The 23,474-nt window shown below is 39.6% G+C and overlaps 1 protein-coding gene across 3 annotated transcripts in view; it reads left to right on the top strand.

The window, feature by feature from the left end:
* The first annotated feature begins 9,411 nt into the window (after window positions 1-9,411).
* Window positions 9,412-23,474, top strand: part of AEBP2 (AE binding protein 2) — a 95,158-nt gene continuing 81,095 nt past the window's right edge. The window contains exon 1 of one of the 3 annotated variants that reach the window (XM_023256825.2): window positions 9,412-10,221. In XM_023256825.2, the coding sequence (XP_023112593.2) occupies window positions 9,551-10,221 (671 nt within the window). In that variant the 5' untranslated portion in view covers window positions 9,412-9,550. The remainder of the gene's footprint in view (window positions 10,222-23,474) is intronic. The other 2 variants (XM_023256826.2, XM_023256824.2) reach the window with 2 other exon arrangements.

The raw sequence follows: 23,474 nt of genomic DNA on the forward strand, positions 1-23,474 counted from the left end.
AGCCTGTTTCGGATTCTGTGTCTCCCTCTCTCTCTGCCCCTCCCCCGTTCATGCTCTGTCTCTCTCTGTCCCAAAAAATAAATAAACGTTGAAAAAAAAATAAAAAAAAAAAGTATGCTAAGAAAAAAAAATCCCAGGTCAGTAGTCTTTAGTTAGCAGTCCATCAGAAAGGGGCATACTCCAGAATTTGCTGCCAACATGATCTTTCACTATCAAGATCTCCATAAAGCCTTGCTAAATGGCATAATGAATGTTAGAAATGGGTTTTATATTAGGGAAGCTAGTGATTTGTTAAACAGAATGATGGATGTTTGAGACAGTGAAATTAAAGTTACTCAAGGTATAAGGATTATCTATGATAGGAGACTTTCCTTATGTTTGTAGGAACAGCAAGTTTTGCTATCTGGTATCTTAGGGATTCCTCATGATGCTTGTCCTAAGCTGTCCTATTCTGAGCTATTTGGATTTCTGATTCTGTGATGGTAACTATAAGGGCACAGAATCCTGCCTCTGAAATGTTTTTGTATTTGTTTTGAGTGTATCTTTCATTCAACCTGTCATCAGAGCACCTACAAGGACAAAGAAAGCTGCAATTTTACCTTGCTTACACAACGTGTTATATTTACAGTTCTTTGGAAACTACTGCTCTCTACCTGAAAGGATCCAATATTTGGATTAACAAAATATTGCTTAGGTTAAATAACCGAATGTAAGGGAGCATGAAGGAGCCAAGAGCCCAAGTAGAGGGTGAGGAGAAAAAAAAGACCATATATACATATATGGTCATTTTCCCTCCTTTTTCAGGACACCTAAGAGTTTGCCACAGTAGAGTGCTTAGGCTTACATAGGGAAGGAAAAATGATTGTGGATATAGATGATTTTATAGGTGAAGGAGCAGAAAAAGGAAGACCTCGGTCCTGAGGATCTCAGATTTCTGGGAAATAAGAAACGATATTTGCCTGTTTGTTTATTTTAAATGTTTATTTATTTATTTATTTTCATTTTTTGAGAGGAGTGAAGGGCAGAGAGAGAGAGAGAGAGAGGGGGAGAGAGAGAGAATCCCAAGCAGGGTCTGCACTGTCAGCACAGAGCCTGACATTGGGCTCATACACACAAACCGTGAGATGATGACCTGAGCTGAAATCAAGAGTCGGATGCTCAACTGATTGAGCCACTGAGGCACCCCTATTTATTTTATTTGTGTATTTGTGTATGTATGTAAGTATTTTTAGTAATCTCTACATCCGACAAGGGGCTTGAATTCACCAACCTGAGATCAAGAGTCACATGATCCAGGGGCACCTGGGCAGCTCAGTCAGTTGGGCGGCTGACTTCAGCTCAGGTCATGATCTCGTGGTTTGTGGGTTCGAGCCCCGCATTGGACTCTGTGCTGGCAGCTCAGAGCCCGGAGCCTGCTTCTGATTCTGTGTCTCCCTCTCTCTCTGCCCCTCCCCCGTTCACGCTCTGTCTCTCTCTGTCTCAAAAATAAATAAACGTTAAAAAAAAATTAAAAAAAAATTTTTTTTACATATTTAATTTTTTAAGAGTTTGTATGAGCAAAATTGATTCCAATCGGGCAGCGCCAAACTGGAAGTAGTTAGGAACGCTATCTAATTTGTTCATTTTACCTGCATTAATTAGGATATTGATTTGGCTGGTTTAAATTTTTTTTTTAATTTACATCCAAGTTAGGTAGCATATACTGCAATAATGATTTCAGGAATAGAATCCAGTGATCCATCTCCTACATATGACACCCAGTGCTCATCCCAACAAGTGTCCTCCTTAATGCCCCTTGCCCATTTAGCCCATCCCCCCACCTGCAAACCCTCCAGCAACCCTCAGTTTGTTCTCTATATTTAAGAGTCTCTGTTTTGTCCCCCTCCCTGTTTTTATATTTTTGCTTCCCTTCCCTTGTGTTCACTTGTTTTGTGCCTTAAATTCCACATTGGAGTTAAGTCATATGATATTTGTCTTTCTGTGACTATGCTCAGCATCATACTTTCTAGTTCCACCCATGTTGTTGCAAGGGTTTTTTTTTAATTTTAATTTTTTAAAAGATATTATGCTATTTATTTATGTATTTATTTAGAGAGAATGAGCAGAGGTGGGGGAGAGGCAGAGAGAAGGAGAGACAGAATCAAGAACTCAAGTACAATGAGATCATGACTGGAGCAGAGATCAAGAGTTGGATGCTTAACTGACTGTGCCACCCAGGTGCCCCTAATTTTTTTTTAATGTTTACTTATTTATTTTGAGAGAGTGAGAGAGAAAGGAGGGAGAGGGACAGAGGGTGAGAGAGAGAGAGAGAGAGAATCCCAAGGAGGCCTTGTGTTGTCACCGCAGAGCTCCACACAGGGCTCCATCTCACAAACTGTGAGATCACAACCTAGGCTGAAATAAAGAGACAGAGCCTTAACCATCTGATCCACTCAGGTGGCCCTGATTTGGCTGGTTTAGAACAGACTAACTACATAAAAAATTTCTTTCTCCCTACAAAAAATCTGAGTTATTAGTCAATGGGAGTGGATGGCACTGTAAAATGATACCCTGATTCCTTCATCCTCATCTAAGGACACAGGTCCCTTCTCTTGTGGCTCTGTTATCCTAGGGTCTGGTTCTGGTATGCGTGGTTGAGGCTGGCTCATCCCCGTTCAAGTATATGCCCCAGCCCAAGGACAAGACACAACAAAAGTGTGAGAGGAGGGAGGGCAAGCAGCTTTCTGTGGGAGGATGTGATCCTTCTGCTCCTGGCTCCTTCTGCTCCTGGCTCCTTCTGCTCCTGGCTCATTAGAACTTAGTCACATGGCCAAATCTAGCTGTAAGAGATGCGGGGAGGTTAATTTTTTATTTTTATTTTCATTTTAGAGACAGTGTGACAGAGGGAGAGAGAATCCCAAGCAGGCTCCACACTTTGTAGAGCCCTATGCAGGGATTGATCCCATGACCCTGGGATCATGACCTGAGCCCAAATCAAGAGTTGGATGCTCAACCGACTGAACCACCCAGGCACCCCACAAAACTCATTTTTTTTAAGTTTATTTATTTATTTTGAGAGAGTGAGCCTGTGAGCACTAGTGGGAGAGGGGCAGAGAGAGAGAGAGAGAGAGAGAGAGAGAGAGAATCCCAAGCAGGTTTTGTGCTGTCAGCACAGAGATGCACTCAGGGCTTGAACTCATGAATCATGAGATCATGACCTGAGCAGAAATCAAGAGTCAGACGCTTAGCTGATTGAGCCACCCAGGTCCCACAAAACACCTTTAAAAATTAATTTGAGGGGCAACTGGCTGGCTCAGTCAGTAGAGCATGTGATTCTCGGTCTTGGGGTCATCAGTTCAAGCCCCACACTGGGAGTGGAGTTTACTTAAAAAAATAATAATTTGAGATAATTTACCAAAAGATGTATAAAGAGCTACAAAGTAGCTATCAAAACAAGTAACAAAATAAGGGAGAAAGGGAAGAACAAAGGGGAAAAAAGTGTATGAGTAAGGTTAGTGGTCAAAATAGATGCCATGCATACTTCAATAAAAGAAGGGGTGGGATACCTTTTTTTGTTTTTTGTTTTGGCTTGAAGCCAAGGTAATTTATCCAAACTGCTGATTTGCTTTTTTAAATATTTCACCCATTATGTATTTTGTTTAGATTTTGCCCTGTCTTCTTAGAGATTTGATGGTCTTGTAAGTTGTATGCTATAATAACTAACCCAGAAAATTCAAATTTAATAATTGAGAGCATTTTGAACATTGAAAAAAATTATTTGGTTAGCAAGTCAGATGCAAAATACAAAAGAGAGCAAGAAATGTATTTAAGTTATTCACCTTTCACATTGTGCCTACCCATTCACTGATAGCTTATAGGGAAGCATATTTAGTAAATTCCAAATGACTGACTATTCAACATACCAGACATGCACATGATCTCCTTATTGTGGGAATTTGCCAGCCAAAAGCAGTTGTGTCTCAAAATATACTAACAAATTTTAGCTATAATCTATATATGTATACACAACTATAAAACTGAAAGAAAAAAAAAAGAAAGAAAAATGGGGTGCCTGGGTGGCTCAGTTGGTTAAGTATCCAACTCTTGATTTGGCTCAGGCCATGATCTCATGGTTTGTGAGATCAAGTCCCAAGAGCCACCCAAGAGCTTGGGATTCTTTCTCTTCCTCTCTCTTTGCCACTCCCCTGCACGGGTTCTCTCTCTCTCTCTCAAAATAAATAAACTTAAAAAAAAGACTATGAAAAAACTATAATCATTATTTGGTTGTGTTTTGGTTGGGTTGCAATCTACAGGTTGGAAAAGCTTTCATCAGATTTCTAGTTCTTTCCAGCTTTGATCCTATCTTTCCTTCATTTGGTAAGATGTTCTATCATTTCGTGTATACTTTTTCAACGTTTTTTTTTTTTTTTTTTAATTTATTTTTGGGACAGAGAGAGACAGAGCATGAACGGGCGAGGGGCAGAGAGAGAGGGAGGCACAGAATCGGAAACAGGCTCCAGGCTCTGAGCCATCAGCCCAGAGCCCGACGCGGGGCTCGAACTCACGGACCGCGAGATTGTGACCTGGCTGAAGTCGGACGCTTAACCGACTGCGCCACCCAGGCGCCCCTTGTGTATACTTTAAAAAAAATTTTTTTTAATGTTTATTCATTTTTGAGAGACAGAGACAGAGTGTGATTGGGGGAGGGGCGCAGAGAGAGGGAGACACAGAATTCAAGAAAGGCTCCAGGCTCCAGAGCTGTCAGCACAGAGCCCGAAGGGGGACACAAACCCACAAACCCACGAGATCATGAGCTAAGCCGAAGTTGGACACTTAACCGACTGAGCCACCCAGGCACCCTCATGTATACTATCTTTAGACTCCAAGTCAATCAGAGAATGAAGTCATTATGTTGCTATTGATCTTGCTCACTATGGCAGTACCTACATGCAGAATGAGGAGGCTGTAAAGGTGCAAAATGTGTGACAGCTGCATGTTTTAGAGACATCGTTTGTCGTTTTCAGAAGTATCTCACGTGTGGTGCAGCAGGAATCTCAGCTTAAATCTAAGCTGGGTCTGTTGCTGGGTTCCAGCATGTCTGGGCATGTCTGGCAAACTGGTGAGGCAGGCCTGAAAGAAACCTGCTGACATGGGGGCTGAGACTGCTTCCTAGAACAGAACTCATTTTAGTGGAAGAGAATGAGACAGAGAAGCTCTATAAGAAAGACTTAGTCATTGGATGGGGAATAATAAATGCAGCTTGGGGTGGCTGTTACTCAAATCTGTCGCCAATCCAAGGCCCATGAAAGCATGTCTGGGTGCCTAAGAGAAACAGAGCTCTGAGTAAAAACATAAAGAGCTATTTCACTGAAAACCTTCTCTGATATTGGGCACAAGCAGTCTGCCTCGGGGTTCCCCTAAAACGGGTCCACACAATCATCTCCATTTCTGCAGGCTACACTGTGGCTTTGCCTGTTTTGCCTGTGTCACAGGTCCCAGAATGCAGCCTGCAATGCCTAGAAGAGGCCCCCGGGAGAAGAATGTGTGAGTATATGAAAGACCTCGCACCCCAGAGGCTCCTGGAAAGCCAGAGGGGTCCTTACTTTGTTAGAGGCTTGGTAGGTAGAAAAGCAGAGGAATTCAAATTACTGCTAATCCAACCCCATTAGTACTGTGGTCGATGGGTTTGAATACTATTCCTAATCAAATAGTTCTTATGCAATGGTGTACTATCTGGTAACTTCTAATATGCATAGAATCACATATTCTCCTAGCGGGAAGAAGGGAACTATAGAAGCAGTGATTTTCAATCTGCAAAGGACCAGTATTTTTTTTTTTCTTAAATTTAGTGGACTGATACTTTTGCAAAATATAGTAAAAGTGAATTACTAGAATAATAGAATAAACTGATGACATCAAAATATAAGCCCCATTTTTTTATTATTAGATTCAGTAGGCATAAAATTACTCTGTCAAGTGGTTACAGAAGTTCCCAGAAGCTAATTTCAGTACTTATCTAGCTACAGACCAGTAACAAATAGTTTATGGAGGTGCACAGGTCGGTAGACAGTGCTTCTGGTGGTCTTATCCACCCACCTCTCACCTGATGCCGCCGGAAGGAAATCCATCATCCACAAGTCTGGCCTCTAGCCACACACTTCAGTGAGTGGGATAATGACACTTTAACATTGTGGTTATGTAGGAGAGTGGCCCTGTTCTAAGGAGATACATGCAGAGTAATGATCTGCAACTAAACCCAGATGGAGAGAGAAAAGGAGAGGGGGTAGAGGTAGGGGTTAGAAGAGAGGAAGGGGGAGGGGTAAAGTGGAGGGGTAAAGAAGAGAGAAGAAGGGGCACCTGGGTGGCTCAGTTGGTTAAGTGTCCAACTCTTGATTTTGGCTGAGGTCATGATCTCCTGGTTTGTGAGTTTGAGTGTCCTATTGGGCTCTGCACTGACAGTATGGAGCCTGCTTGGGATGCTCTGCCTCCCTCTCTCTCAGCCTGTCCCTTGCTCTCTCTCCAAATTAAATAAATAAATTTTAAAAGAGAGAGAGAGAGAGGAGGAGGGACTGAGGGACAGAGGAACACAGGCTGTGCTAAAGTGGCAAAATGTTAATAATTGATGAATCTATACAAATGTATAGTGGTTTATTATTTAATTCTTTGAAATTTTCAGAAAATTTGTAATTAAAAAAAAAAAAAGTCTCTGGGGATGGGTGGGACCTGAACTTTAGCCAGTTCCAAGATAGCTCATTGTATTCTCCAAGTCCAACAAATACTGCAGCTAATGCATTCACTTGTCGCTTTGATACCTGCCATTTCCACATGTTGAATCCCCATTCACTTTCACTCTCTTCACACTTTTCTTCTTATCCCCTATGCATTAGCCACCATTACAAATAACTTCAATCATATCAGCACATCTTTAAAAAACAAATCTCAGTGTATGTTGTCTTCCAAAGTCAATTTGTTTGTTCAAGATTTTATGCAATCTAATCTTAAAGTCTTTTTTAGTTTTCTAGATTGCTTTCTCATGGTTGATTAACACTGTCCAGAATAAATTTTTATGTGTTTCCATGTTTTTATTTCTCAGTCCTAGAATTCCCCCTCACATAGAATTCTATTTGTCACTCTTCAAGATTCAGCTCAAATTAATTAAACTTACATGTAGTTATATATGTTACTATACAAATTTGTTCAAATTCTACATCCTTTATGAAGTTTTCCTTGATTAGCTCAGCTAAATGTTACCCTAATTTCCAGGGTTTAGTACAGTGCCTGGCACATACACTTAGTATACACTTTTCAGTTAAACTCTCTGATAGTACTTAATTTACAATACAGGATAGGACATTCCTTGTCTTTCTCAAAGAGTGGCTTTGAGGCTGAAATGTTTGAGGTTAGGATTTTGCATTGTATGTGTGTCTAAAGGTATTTGTAAACCATAATGCCCCATACTATTATTTAAAAATTTTTTGCTTTCCCTTAAGGCAACATATGGAACATATAATAGGTATCCAAAGGCCTAAGGCAGCAGATACAAAACTGGAGTACTCATGGTCTATGAAGACTTTTCAAGATGTGTATGAGTAGGAGACTACTGTTTTAACATAATCAGTTCTCAGATCCTCACTTCTCTCAGGTGGCTGTCTCTAAAAGTGATCTGCCTGAAAGTATGCCTCTGGGGTCAGAGTGTAAAGTTCTTTCCAGCCTTCCTTATCCCAACCGCCCCTCTCCTACTTTAAAAAAAGAAAGGCATAATTCTTCCCCATCCCAAATTTTACCTAGGTGCAATACCCTGGGGCGGGGTGGGGATGGGGGAGCAAAAAATCTCTAGGACATCAGAAAAGGAACAATTGACTGGTAAATGAGAATGGGTAACACATCCTTTACAAGTCTCCTGGTTTCAGATTACTTGCTTTCAACAAAGTTTATAAACTAATAAGAGCTGTCAGCTGACCATTTTTGTTAGGGGTACCTGGGTGGCTCAGTCGGTTAGTCTCTGATTGGCTTAGGTCATGACCTCTAGGCTCAGGAGTTCAAACCCCACATCAGTTACTCGGCTGTCAGTGCAGAGCCTGTTTCAGATCCTCTGTCCCCCTCTCTCTGTCCCTCCCCTGCCTGTGCTCTCTCAGAAATAAATAAAACATTTAATAAAAAATGAAAGTACTTTTTGTTAGATCTTTATGTGATTTTTTTTTTTTTTTGTATATAACTTGGAGAGGGTTCAAAGATTTGAGTGGCATTACTAAAAACTCCATTCATTTTCATCCACTCATTTTTGGAAACAAGTTTCTTCAATGCATGCATCCATGGAATTGAAAACTTGGAATAGAATTGATGCTGAACTTGTTCTCATTCTAGTAATTACTCATCCACCAATAAAATAGACTAGTTGGAACTAGGAGTTCCATCTCTGTAAGATGCATTTCCAACAAAATTTAACTTTTGTGTTTAATACTTACATACAAGTATTTAATCAATTGAAATAATAAGATTTAGGATTTTATGATAACAGGAAATTAAAAAACCCTTAAATTTCAATTTATTTCATTTTATTACAAGGAAATATAAGATGATCAATACAACAGTTCAAATAGGACATTCATTATTAGTATAAAATTCTGGAGGGGATGCCGAATATAAAAGAGTTCCAGAAGATAAAGGAAGGATGGAAATTAACCAAGTATAAAAGAAATTGTATTTTAAAAAGTGGATATTGGTGGATATTAAATCCCTGCAGTATTTAGAGTTCATTGGCTACATTTAAAAGTGTGACAGTTATAAAATATTTATAACAAGCTGAAGAAAAATGTATATTTATTTTTAAACTATATTAAGGATGTACAAAATTGTTTTACAGGACTCCTGAGCTAACAAGTTTGAAGATCTTGAACATAAGACACATTAGCTCTGATACTGATTTAACCATTTCTTGGGGTATTCAAACGAAGGTTGGACCAAAACCTGTGGCTGCCCGTATGGATTTAGTACCTTGCATTGTATTACTTATTTTTATCCATTTTAAAGATCTCTCCTCGTACATTACAAGCTCTCAGAAGCCCAGGGCTCATTGCCTGGCTCATTGCCGGTACCCAGGGGCACTCCCCAAACATCCCCGGAATGAATGACTTTATCGTGAGAACTCAGACGGCTGTTAAAATCCCCGGCTAGCACTCAAGCTTTCGTTCTGCGTGTCCTGGCGGCTGCGAGGAAGGGGAAGGCGTGGGAAGGCCCCAAAGAAACTCTGAGGACTCGGCGGATCCGGGCGGGTGCCGGGCGGGTACACGGGTGGGGGCGCGGGCGCGGAATCCGCGGCCCGGGGGAGGCGCTACCTCGTGCCGCCGCGCAGGCGCGCAACCGTCTCCGCGTGAATGCGCGCAGTCGCGCGCCTGTCCCCGCGCGGGCTCCGTAGCGCGTGTGTAGGCTGACGCAGCTCGCGGGCCCTCCTCCTGCTCTGCAGCGGCGTCGGCGGAGTTTTGGGCGTTTGGGAGGGGGCGAGGGAGCTAGAGTCGGGAGAGGGAGGCGGCGGCGGCGGGGAGGAGGAGGAGGAGGAGGAGCAGGCGCCGCCATGGCCGCCGCTATCACCGACATGGCCGACCTGGAGGAGCTCTCTCGCCTGAGCCCTCTGCCCCCCGGCAGCCCTGGCCCGGCGGCGCGGGGCCGGGCTGAGCCCCCCGAGGAGGAGGAGGAAGAAGAGGAGGAGGAAGAGGAGGCCGAGGCCGAGGCGGTGGCTGTGCTGCTGTTGAACGGCGGCGGCGGCGGCGGTGGGGGCGGCGGCGGTGGCGGCGGAGTGGGGGGCGGCGAGGCGGAGACGATGTCGGAGCCGAGCCCCGAGAGCGCCAGCCAGGCCGGGGAGGACGAGGACGAAGAAGAGGACGAGGAGGAGGAGGACGAGAGCAGCAGCAGCGGCGGGGGCGAGGAGGAGAGTAGCGCCGAGAGCCTGGTGGGCAGCAGCGGCGGGAGCAGCAGCGACGAGACGCGCTCGCTCAGCCCCGGCGCCGCCAGCAGCAGCAGCGGGGATGGGGACGGCAAGGAGGGCCTGGAGGAACCCAAGGGACCGCGGGGCAGCCAGGGCGGCGGCGGGGGCGGCAGCAGTAGCAGCAGCGTCGTCTCTAGTGGCGGCGATGAGGGCTACGGGACCGGGGGTGGCGGAAGCAGCGCGACCTCCGGGGGCCGGCGAGGCAGCTTGGAGATGTCGTCGGATGGGGAACCCCTGAGCCGCATGGACTCGGAGGACAGGTCAGTGCACTGAAGCGTTTTCCCTTCCCTTCCTCCTTTTGCACTCATGGGCCCCTCAGAGGGGGCCGAGGGGACTTTTTGCTGAGATCTCCCCGCTCCCCAAATCTTCAGCCCTTCCCCCAGGTTCTCAACTCGCAAATCTCTCCTGGTCGCCGCGCCCCTCTCGCTGCGGATAGCCGCTTCCAACTCTCAAACCATTTCCCCCCAACTCTCCTTTCCCCGCCCTCTTTCCCCTCGGCTCTACACTCTTTACGAACCTAAGGACAGCTCTAACTCAGAAACAATCCTCAAAGTAGGCCCAGATCCTCTGGCAGGGCTTAAGAGGGCCTTGATGTACACACCTCAGTACACAAGGTTAGCTTCATCCAACCGTGTTCGCGAACACTTGTCAGAACTATAATTGACAAGTGTTTTCCAACATGGCTGGTCTCGCCTGGGTTTAACAGAACTTCCTTGTTCGGGGAGGAGACCCCAACTATCACTTTTCGCTACTTAATAGGGAAAAGACTAGTCTTTTATATTTAATCAGTGCTTCTAAAATTCCTCATGTGTGGTCATTAATATGATCTCCAAACTGATTTTAGTAGCTTCTATTTGTGATCAAATCTGGGAGAAAGTTTAAAACAAGTATAAATTATTGTAGAAAAGAATAATGAGTTGATATCCTTTAAAGTAATTTTACGGAATCAAAGAGTTGGAATCATAATAAAATACAGTCTGGAAGGAAACACTCTTAGTGTGTGGTTTATAATCTTTATATAGTAGTGCTTTAACATGGATGTCATGATTTTAGAGGATAATATTTAAAGTCATGTATTGGAGAGCTCGCTGAAGAAAGTAACATTTTTTTAAAGCTTGTGAGAAATAACGTGGATACCAACAAAAATAAGCTTCATTTTTTCAAGACATTAAAATTTATTAGTGTGTTTCAATTGTTGTTATTACTTTTGATCACTTTGGAAACTAATTGGTTTTTAATGTACTTTTTTAAGCACAGAGAACCATGTCATGTATGTTCTGCTTCTAAAGTATACTAGCATGTATTTTGACCATCTAGTATTTTGATGAACAGTAGAATTTTTAACAATCCATATTGATTTGGCTTGAAAAGCTTTATTCTGAAGTTCTAGAAATTCTGATTGGTAACTGATAAAAAGACCATATTGGTTCATATTTAATATTATAAGGAATACCAAGCTTTAAACATTATGAAAATACAGCTTTAGATACAGCTAGTGAGGAAAACATCTTGGATGGGCTAAAATAGACTACAAAAATTGTACTAAACTACATAGGCATGGCAGGAAGGAGAATGTCTTCAAGACCACTAAAAATTGATGAGAACCACACAATGAAGTATATGTTATTTATCATTTTATTGTATCCTCCTTCATTGGTACCAGTAGACGTTTGAAAGTTGATATTAGTTTATACAGTTAGCATCTACCATAGTTCTTCCATTTATCTAGAGTGCGGACACACACACACACACGCACACAGTACTGCACAATTTAAATATCTCCGCCTCATTCGCACAACTCTGGTGCAAGATAGGTATTATTTTGACTTCCATTTAACAGATGAAGAAGCAAGTTGAGTGTCTTACTCAAAACAGTAAGTATAGAATGCAAGTGGTAGAGCTGGATCTGAATAAAGTACATTATCAAGTCCCCTGCTATTTCCATTTCACAAGAGTAAAAATACTTCACCTTAAATAGCAAGGTGTATGTGTCAGGATTTTTTTTTCTTAATCTTTTTTTTTTTTTTTTTTTTAAATATCTGTCTACTACATCCCTTTAGGCGATGATGGTTGGTCAAGTAGTATTTCAGGAAGTGGAGTTTTGACTTCATATTTATAAGATATACACTGGAATATCTAATTTTACATCATATTTCAGAGTAAGGAGTAAGAGATATTAGTGCCACAAGTCCAAATAAGGTTCAGACCTGATAATCAAACATACTTGGTTTTCTTAATGCTTGAACATAAGAGACTACAAAATATTGTAATCATTTTACTGTTTCAAGGTAATAAATTTATCACTTGTATGAAAAAGCTTTACTGGTGAAGCTGGTTATGGTGGTCTGGATAATCTTAATTCTGAAATGACCCCTTGTTGCCTTTTAAGTTTTTTTTTTTTTAAGAGTCCTTTTAAATTTGGGAAGGAATCATAGTTCTTATGAACTGTCCTGCAGATTACACTAATCTATGTGGATTTTATAAATTGATTTCATGGTAGGAGGTGTATATTTTTGTAACCGATGGAAAGATATTGTGGTTTTAAAGTGCTTTTAAAAAACTTGAGGCATTCCTATCAAAATGATTTTATCATTAGAATTTACTGTTTCTTTTAGAATGCCATTCAGTTTTTCTCACTTTGAAATGAGATCATGCTTTTGAGTTTATCTAGCATACTTTAGAATTTGTTGAAATATCTTAAATATTTTTGACTGTAAGTGCTTCTTTTTAAGAAACATTTAGATATAAAGACTTAGATATGAAAGCTCATGATCCAAAGTGTCAGTCTACAAGTGTGTACTCTAAGTGTTGTGTGATGAAAAGTGACTAATTTATAAAATGAATAAATGACACTTGGTACAAAAACATTGGTTATTTTCCCTGTGAGAAAGTTATTCAAAACCGGAGTAAGTGTGTTATTAGTGTGTTTATTTTGATAAAGTTAGAAAAAGAAATGTAATTTCTTTTCTTTGGAGGAATATTGAGCTGTGCAAGACCATTAAAAACTAGTTTCTCTTTTACTTTGAACCTAAGCTTAAGTACTTTTTAAAAAATTACCACTTAAAAATTACAACCTTTTGGGTTACTTTAGAGGCTAATTAATGTTTAAATAGAATTTTAGAATTTAAAATGTCTCTGAAATTTTTTTAGTTGACAGATTTTAGCTATTGAGTCAGATTATACATTGAAAATATTCTTACCTTCTTATCTGTATAAGTGAACTGATAATAACTTTTTTGTGGTTGTCTTTTTGTATATATGTCTATATATATATATATATTTTCAACTAGAATAGAAACCATGACTTATTTTGAAAAAGCCAAGACTACTTTTCAGCCACTTTTATCAGCCTTTCTGGGTAAGTCCAGATGTTAAGTAAAAGGGCATGTGTAAGGATGGGATGATAGGGAAGGGCATATAGTTTGAAACTTAATGATCAGGAAGGCCAGAGGCCCTTACCATTTTGTGGATCAAAATTTGGAATCCCAGCCTTACAGGTTGCAAACTTTGAGGTATAACTAACATTGCTCAGATGCTGGTGAGATAGACCTATATTGCCCAATTTCTCATCAGTATGATTTGGAAGATCTTATGACATAGAGGCTAACCAGTCATTCATTCTTTCATTTATTTAGCTCTGAGAGATAGCCTGAGTGTGCGGGGCGGGGGGCAAAAAGAGAGGGAGAGAGAATCTCAAGCAGGCTCCACAGTGTCAGCCCAGAGCCCAATGTGGGGCTCTTCTCTGTCTTCTGTCTCTCATGACCAACCATGAGATCATGACTTGAGCAGAAATTAAGAGTTGGACACTTAACCGACTGAGCCACCCAGGTGCCCCCTTGGACTCCTTTTTAAAAAAAAAATGTTTATTTATTTTGAGAGAGGGCTTGTGCAAGTGAGTGGGGAGGGGCAGAGAAAGAGAGAATCCCAAGTAGGCTCCATGCTGCCGGTGCGGAGCCCCACAAGGGCCTCCATCTTAAGAACCATGAGATTGGGACCTGAGCTGAAGAGTCAGATGCTTAACCAACTGAACTACCCAGGTGTCTCCATGATGAACTTTCAGTATTTGCCGCTTCAACTCTGAAGCAGCTGTCTATAGGCTCTGAAATCATTCTTTAAGCTACCTTTTTATTTTGATTAGGGAAAGAAGCTTGTAGTAGCTCTCAGTTTTCATTGATAATCTGTAACTCTCAGTTAAGGAAGGTATGGCTCTGTGCCAAAAACAAACCATGAAAAAAACTAGACTTCAGGGTTGAATTTATGGAGAGATTCTAAGGGGCCATTTTACTTTTAAGAAACATAAAGACTACTATGTTTAGTCAATTAGAGAATCCTGTTTGTAAGTTGATTTACTAACCAAACAGGTATTTACTATGTGCAGGACTCTTTACTGAGTATTGTGGAAAATGGGAGGAAAAAATACTTCCCACTTCATGTTGCATATTGCTGTGAGACTTAATTCCAACTGTAGGTTTTGCTCTATCTAGTTCCTAGCACAAAACTTCATTGGCTCTAATGTAAACAAAGTCAAATTTCACACCTTGCCAATTGTATTAGCTGTTTATTGCCGTGTAATAAATTTGTCTCAACTTTAGCAACTTCAGGGAACAGAATTTCTTACCACGTGTGGTTTCTGAGAGGAGTGGATAGGCTTAACTGGGTGGTTCTGGCTCAGGGTTTCATGAGGTTGCAGTGAAAATGTTGGCCAGCATTGCAGTCATCTGAAGACTTGACTGGGGCTAGAAAAGTGTTTCCAAGATGGCTCACTTATTGTAGCACTTGGCAGGATGCTTCAGTTACTCACCAAGTCAATATCTGTTTGTGTGTGCTCCTGACATAGCAGCTATTTTCCCTCAGAGTAAGTGATCTGAGACAGCAGGAAGAAGCCACAAAGGCTTTTTATGACCTAAATATACCTGCTTATGTTTTATTCTTCCTGTCTTTTTATTCAGCAGAGAAGTTTTTCCTATTTTTCTTTTCATTCATACCCTATTACACAATAATTCTTTCAGATTTTTTCACTGAGGCCACCTTTTAAAACCCATCAAAATGCCACAACGAATCCTTTCCTGGTTTTCATTTCTTTTTCCTTTTAGTTCTCACATATGTATTTTTTGTCTTTTTTCTCTCCCAGCCTATGGCTCTATTCTATAGGTGGAGAGGTGTAGAATATTTCAGTATTAAGAGCATGTAATCCGAGTTCAAGGAAACAATTCAGATCTTTGTATTATGATTTTAAGTAATATCTTTGAGTCTTAGTTTCTTAACTGTGAAGAAAGTTTAGCTTTTACTGTGAAGATTTTGAGTCCTGTGAAATTTTCTGAAGAATCCATGCTATTTGAATGCTTGCTTTATCCTTTTTTGTTGTACAGTGGCATTTTTGAGAACAGGGACAGTTCAGTTCATTTAGATCTTTATTGTGTCTAAACACAGTATCTTGGATATAGTGGGTACTCAGTTATTATAATTAAATGGAAATGCCAGCAATAGAATTTGTATAAATAAAGGAGACTATAAACTAAGGGCTAGGAATTAGTGCCTTTGGTTGGATCATTGTATTGTGGTATTGATAAATTTAAAAGGGTATTGGGTCAGTGTACTCCAGTAAGGCCATTGAGGTCATATGCAAAATTTTATGTGTCTCTGAGAAGATGTCAACAACTTCTATCAGCTTTTCAAAAGAGTTTGGTCTAGGTTAAGAACTACTGCTGGCTCAGTTGGTAGAACATATGACTCTTGATCTCAGGATTGTGAGTTCAAGGCCCATGTTGGGACTAGGGTTTACTTTACCAAGCCCCCCCCCCCCCAAAAAAAAAAAAACAACCCTGCCAACTTAGAGGAGGTCCAGAGGTGCATGATAAATGTTTATTAAGTGATCGGACAATTCTGAAATTGTGAATTTTTATAAAACACGTTTTTATAAATGAGTATGAGTATGGAAAATCCAAAATGGATAGTCACCAGAGGGTTTTTTCCAAATCATTGTTAAGGCATTTATTGTATAAAAATGCTTAACATTTTATTAAAGTTAAATGGAAATTTTGAAGTTAAGGAGAAAGTATAAGGAGTAGTGGTTTAAGTCTGTGATTTGAGTCTGAATGTGTGGTTTGAATTCTGGCTCTCACTTAAACTGGTGACTAGGAGACCTCACGAGGAGGGGAGACAGACTGCACAAATGAACTAGAAATAGCTAGTAATGATCTTTTGTTGTTATGAAGCAGTATAAGATCTGAATGCCAAAAAGTGCCAGACCAGCTGTTAAATGTGTGGCAAGTATCTGTAAATGAGTGCTGCAGAAACTTGCAAAAGGAAATGCCAGGTCAAATATTTCATTACAAAATCTACATTTTAATCAGCTTTCTTTAACATGTATATCTATTCAGTGGTTGACCTAAAAGGCCTCAATACTTTTTAATGGTTTTTAATATGTAAGCGAAGCTGCTGACCTATTACTAAAAGTCTTTGGGGTATGTTTTCTAGTAATGGTAATGGATTTGCAGTGATCTAACCACATGTTGAGTTCATTTTTATGACTGATAGTTTGCTTTTGTGAAAATAGTGGTTATATTGGCCTTAGAACTAAATGGACAATTTTGGGCATGGATCAGAGGGGGATGGATGGATGTTTAAAAAAAAAATCACATTTTGAGCATTTACTCTGGTAGTTAGCATGGTGCTCTGTTTAGTGATGAGAGAAATGTGATAGCGCCTCCCCAGATACTTCGTTTTTATTTTAATTTAATTTAATTTTATTTTAAAGTAGGCTCCATGCCCAGTGTGGGGCTTGAACTCACTACCTTGAGATTAAGAGTCCCCTGCTGGGCAGACTGAGCCAGCCAGGCACCCCCAGATACTTAGTTTTTAATGAGAAGACTAAAAAGATGACTCCGTTGTTTTTCCTAGTTTTTCTGTAAATTGTTTGTGACACAGTACATTAAAATAAAAACTAGAGAATATTGTAGTCAGTGATTAAAGTTTTGATAGGGAGAGGGCTGAGTTTTAGGGTTAGGTGAGTGATGAGAAATTTTTAGAAAGCCTAAATGAAACAGAAAAGAAAGAGCCCACCATGTTCACGAGACTTTCTGCCTAGATCAGAGGATTCACATTGGAACTGAGAAATAAGAATGGCTAAAGTGAGATTTTGCATGCCAACACAGATGTGGGCATTTTGTCAGTATAGGTTTGTGAATCAGATTCTTTTTCCTCACCCCAACTTCTGTTTTTGTCAATCCTAGTCACATTCAGATCTTATCTCAAGCATTTTCTCAGGCAAACTATTCCTGATTCTGTTAGTCACATTGCTAGCATTCCCAGGTTCTTCCTTGACCTTGTTAACAATTTTATTATTTACTGTTTATCTCTCCTGCTAGAATGTCTGCTCCCTGAGAATAGGAATTGTGTCTCTTGATGATTGTTCTATTCACAGCACCTGGCACAGTGCCTGATGCTTATTTTAGGTTTTTTTTTTTTTTTTAAGATTTTATTTATTTACTAAAAATTTTTCTTTTTATTTTAGAGAGAGAGAGAGAGAGCGAGCGAGCAGTGCGGGGGTGAGGGAGAGGAGCAGAGGGAGAGAGAGAGAATCCCAAGCAGGTTGTACCCTGAGCAGTTCCCATGATGCTGGGATCGTGACCTGAGCCAAAATCATGCCCCTGACTGAGCCACCCAGGTGCCCCAAGATTTTATTTTTAAGTAATCTCTACAGACCTAACGTAGGGCTCGAATTTATGTAACCCTGAGATCAAGAGTCACATGCTCTACTGACTGAGGCAGCCAGGTGCCCCTTAGGTATTCTTGAATGTATTTTGGATGAATGATGAAACTGCTGTGTTAAAGGAAAATGTGGCAAAGGTTGGAAATTTTGGGAGCTGGGAGACCAGTTAGGAAGTAGTAGGAATAGTACAGGTGTGAACTGAAGAGATTTGAGCTGGGGTAGAAGTTGGAGGAAAAGTCATGCTTGGGAAACAGAATCAAAGGAAAGAAAAGCTAATTTCCTGAGTGCCCTGTAAGAAAAATATTGTTATTATTTCTGAGTAAAAAGCTTTTTTCTTGAGGATTTCTTTGGAACAATAGCTTGCTTACTTTTCCAGACGTATCCAGCACTAAAATAACTAAAAGAAAAGTTGGGTAGTGAAAGAGCATGAACCTTAAGTTAGAAGGAATTATAATTTAACTTCTTAGAAGTTGTTTCCCTGCCTGCAAAATAGAATACCTTCGTGTTGTGATTAAATGAGATGGAATATGTAAAGGGCCTAGGGCTCTATTTAATTCAGAGAGTCATTTATCCTTCCCTTTCTCATGCCTAGAGATGTGAAAAGAAAACTCTGGTGAAAATAAGTGATTGTAGTACTGGCTTTACTAGAGACTGCTTGTAATCATTTCATTTCTTTGAACTTCAGATTGATTCTTTTTCTTAAAAGTGAGGGTTTAAACAACAAAATAATTTGGAGCTCAAATACGATAATTCAGATGTAGACTTGGCAAATATTCTTTTATCCTTTAGACAAACCCAGAATATTGCAAGCATGGCTTTGCTTTATCCAGGATCTCAAAGATACTTTAGATAGGTTCTTCTGGGTTCAAAAATCACGGTAATTTATGGTGTTGTATTGAAATATTCATTTGTGTTTGTCTTGTCTAGGCTGTAACATTTTTTAAGAATTAAAATCTGGTTCTATTTTTATACTTCCTTTACTTACTTTCAGCTGCACTCACTCACCTATTGCATTGCCTATCTTCAGAATTCAGGGATTGGTTGAATTTAATTGCATGTGGATGTACTTGATACACAATTCTTTCTTACTATCAGGACTATAAGAAATAAGGAGAACTGTTTTGTGCCTTATATCTTCCCCCAAATCTTTTCTTTTTAAGTTTTTTTTTTTTTTTTTTTTTTTTTTTAATTTAAGTAATCTCTAAACCCATTATGGGGCTTGAACTCATGACCCCGAAATTGAGTCACGTGCTCTTCTGAGGCACCAAGGCATCCCTTCCCCCCATTCTTTTTAACAGCATATGTGGAAACAGTATTTGAGAAAAACCATGATGTTTGAATTATTTATTTTTTGATTCTTGAATTACTTAGAAAGTGGACCTCCCATATTTTGTTTCCCAACAACAAAAAATAAATGCATATACTATTTTAGGAGAAAACTGCGAGTGTCTGTTTTGCTTATGAATCTGAGACTCTTGAGCTAATTGAAAAGATTTTATGAACTTCAGTTCACTGCATCCTCACAAACCGCTAATGAGGCGAGAAAGCACAGACATAACTTGCCCAGAGTTACACAGCTCCTTGAGAATGCAGGCAGTCCTGGCTCTGGATGTGGTCTTAGCTACTATATTGCCTAAGTGATTCTTATAACCAGCCTGGACTAGGAAAGTTCAATTAAAATAGTATTAAGTCAGTGGCTATTTTAAATTTCAACCTGTTTCTTTTGCAAAGAATAACTTAAGTACTTGAATTCATTTACATTTCTGGGCCTCATTTTCATTTGTAATTATAATATACATAGCCTGTATCTCTTTTAAGACTATGAAATACAAAAGTTGATATTTAAGTGTTGTAGTTTTTCAGTCTTTAGGGGAATAGAGAGTCTTTATTGGCATTTTATTTCTTTAATTTTAATGCTTTTCTAAGTCCCTGTCTTTTTCATTTATGTTTCAATATTCTAGAAAGATGAAGTGATACTAATTAGAGAAAACAGGGATTTTAGAAGGACATTTGTATTTCTCAGTAAATACATTTACTAGTTCATTTCTTTTTTTTCCTTCTATGTACTGATGTTGATATAAACTAGCATTGTAATGTATTCTTTTTTTTTTTTTTTTTTTAAACTCGAGGGGCGCCTGGGTGGTGCAGTCGGTTGGGCGTCCGACTTCAGCCAGGTCACGATCTCACGGTCCGGGAGTTCGAGCCCCGCGTTGTGCTCTGGGCTGATGGCTCGGCGCCTGGAGCCTGTTTCCGATTCTGTGTCTCCCTCTTTCTCTGCCCCTCCCCCGTTCATGCTCTGTCTCTCTCTGTCCCAAAAATAAATAAACGTTGAAAAAAAAATTTTTTTTAATAAAAAAAAACTCGAACTCACAAACTGTGAGATCATGACCTGAGCTGAAGTTGGTCACCTAACCAAGTGAGCCACCCAGGCGCCCCGAGTTCATTTCTAAGTTATAAAACTTATGTCATTGCTTTTTATAAATACTTGTTAAAGTTCTGATAGTGGATGAATCAGCTGTGGAATTTTTTAGTGCTTTAAATTCATGTTGACAGTCATTTGAAATGTCTTTTGAGGTGTTGAGGACTACTGGAGGCATTTTTGTCAGAAATGTGTGTACTGAAATCATCTGATAAAATCATATTTATGATTTAAAACTAACTTAAAAAAAAAACAAACCAAGTAATGATTGCTTCTGTATAAAATGGGTGTTATCCTTCACAGCAGATTTTTTTACGTACTGTCTTTGCATATAGACATTTTCCTGGAAATCTTTTTAAGAAGGTAAAAGATAAAAAAGGTAAAAGATAACTCCTTGTAATGTAATTATATTGAAATAGAATGTTTCTAGTATTACAGTGTTTTTGAAGATAATTTCTTGCTGATCTTGTCTTAAACTGTGAAAAATGTGGGTGGAGTAATCTTAAAGAGCAATAGACTAGACTATTGCTTTCTGGACTAGACTAGAAATGAGAAATTTAAAATGATGTGCACAGTGCATAGTAGTGATATTAGAATGCAACCTACTTGTTTTCCATAGGCTATATTTCATCATTGTTGCATAAAGTCCCTTTTGACCAATTTAGTGAATGCTGCTGGGTCTTAAGGAAAAAATCTTTTGTTTTTATTCAGAGAAATAATTGTAGGGATGGAGAGTAGTCTTTTTCTTGATTAGAAAAACCCATTTTAGCTTTTTAAATTACAGTGATAATAGCTTGTAATTACAGTAACAATAGTAATAATAATATCTTGGTTTTGGCTAATGATTTTTAGTGTGCCTCCAATTAATTTTTATGATTATCTCAGTGTGACAAAGCCATATATTTTCCTTGCCTTAAAAATCCTACTTAAACTTGTCACTAAAAGTATGTGAGCATTTACTGTGTGCAAGGCACTGCACTACCTAGATTTAGGAGTTTACTCAAAATGAGAGGCTTATAGGTGATTCATAATACAAATCAACCAGATCATAAGGAAGCAGAATTCTTTCCACCTTAGGTGAGTAGGGAGGGCCTTAGGGAGATGTGACTTGAGCATGTGTAGTACACGTAATAAAACAAGCACTTGTCTTTACTTCTTTTTTTCTTTCTTACTTATTTTTTCTAATTGCTTCTGAGTTTAGAGATCTAAAAGCCTGTGGTACCAGCAGTTTGAAAGACAAAATTAGATGGCCTTACAGAAATCTGATGTGATCTAAATTCTTTAGTCCCATTTACGACCAATTTCATAATTATTTGATCTTTTTTAAAAATTTTTTTTAGTGTTTGAGAAAGACGGAGTGTGAGTGGGAGAGGGGCAGAGAGAGAGGGAGACACAGAATAAATCTGAAGCAGGCTCCAGGCTCTGAGCTGTTAGCACAGAGCCAGACGTGGGGCTCAAACCCACAAACCGTGAGATCATGACCTAAGCTGAAGTTGAACGCTTAACTGACTGAGCCACCCAGACCCCCCCTATTATTTGTTCTTGATAAAGAAAAATGAAAGTGACTTCCCCTTTATCTCTAAACAAATTAATATTTGGAGTTGGATTTTATGTTGACTTTGTTAGGCTCCTGTTCTAATGGTCTAAGTTCTAAATTTGGGACAAATTCTACCTGAGGATTGGGTTGCTTTCTGTGACCTTGAATTACTTTTTTTATGAAACTAATTGACTTGTAGGAATCAAATTTAATAGTTTATCTTGTTATCAAAGCTATCTATCTGCCTAAATGAGTCAAGTTATATCTAAGTCTTAAATATCCTTTGTGTGTGCTATATAGGTGTGCAAAAGCAAAGAAACAACTTCTTGTGTGTGCACACCAAGTGAAACTGTCAGTTATTTTGATGTATGATATGGGTTGTATTTCAGTATTTCTCAAATCTGTGATTTACTCAGATTTTTCCTATGTGTAAGTCTGGCAATCAATTTTGGCATTAGTGTTTTGTATTTGTCTGACTTTGGGCAAGTCATGTAATTCTGTGTCTCAGTCTGTTTTATTAAGATGAGGATACTAATAGTACCTACCTGATATGGTTGTTGTAAACATTAAATGAGTTACTACATATCAAGCATTCTTCTAGTTACTATGGCTGCATGATAACCAACTCCCAACATGTAATGTCTTAAAACAGTCATGTTGCTTATGAATCTAAGATCTGAGCAGGGCTGGGTAGGGTTAGATCATTCCTGTTCCACTTGGTGTCAACCTAGAACAGCGTAAAGGCTGGGGACTGTAGTCACCAAAAAACTCACCCACTGACATTATCAGTCACACGTGTGGTGCCTGGGCTGAGAAGACTGAAACATCTGGGACTCCCTGGTATCTCTCTCTAGGTCTGTGTACTTTTTTCGTAAGATCTCTTCAGCATGGTGGCTTCAGGGGAACCAGATTTCTTTACATGGTAGGTCTGGGCTTCCAAGCTATGTGTCCTGAGAGAGTCAGCTGGTAGCTGTAGTATATGACCTTACCTTGGAAGTCTTGCAGTGTCACTTTTGCAGTAGTCTTGGTCTTGTTCAGATTCAAGGGTAGGTAATATTGAGTCCCATCCCCATGCCATTTTGAAAGAAGAGGATGTGGAAAGTGTATATGGTGTGGCTGTCTTTGGGAAATAGACTCAGTAAGTATTGGCAGTTATGATAAAATATAGGAAGTCAGATTTAGATAGGCTATCTTGTTTTTGTGATACAAATTTTGATATAGTAAGTTACATGATCCCTTTTTTTCCTTAACAGAAAGTTATAAAATGTAACAGGCAGGCAATTCATAATTTTCTTTTTTTTAAAATGTTTATTTATTTTGAGAGAGAGTGTTTGGGGGAGGGGCAGAGAGGGAGAGAAAGAATACCAAGCAGGCTCTGTGCTGCCAGGGTAGAGCCCGATGTACTGGATCTTGTGAACCATTGAGATCATGACCTGATCCAAAACCAAGAGATGCTTAACCGACTGAGACACCCAGGAGCTCCCATAATTTTCTTGAACTGCCTGTTTCTGTCTTTTTTTTTTTCAAGTTTTTATTTATTTAAGTAATCTCTACACCCAATGTGGGACTTGAACTCACGACCCCAAGACTAACAGTGGCACGCTCCTCTGACTGAGCTAGCCAGACGCCCCTTGAAGCGCCTGTCTCTTTTAACTGGTTTAGTTTTGGCTTTTAATCTCATTGTCAGTGCCTAGAATAAGGAGCAGGGCACAAAATTATAGTCTATTCCAACAAATGGAGGTGAGGAATGGTAGAATTTCACTCTTAAAGTTGTATATTATTAATATAATATCCATATAATATTAGGTATACAGCTTCGTACTTTTGAAGAAGGCTTGTCTTAAGT

This window comes from Felis catus, chromosome B4 (genome assembly GCF_018350175.1).
Source record: "Felis catus isolate Fca126 chromosome B4, F.catus_Fca126_mat1.0, whole genome shotgun sequence".
NCBI classification, from domain to species: Eukaryota; Metazoa; Chordata; class Mammalia; order Carnivora; family Felidae; genus Felis; species Felis catus.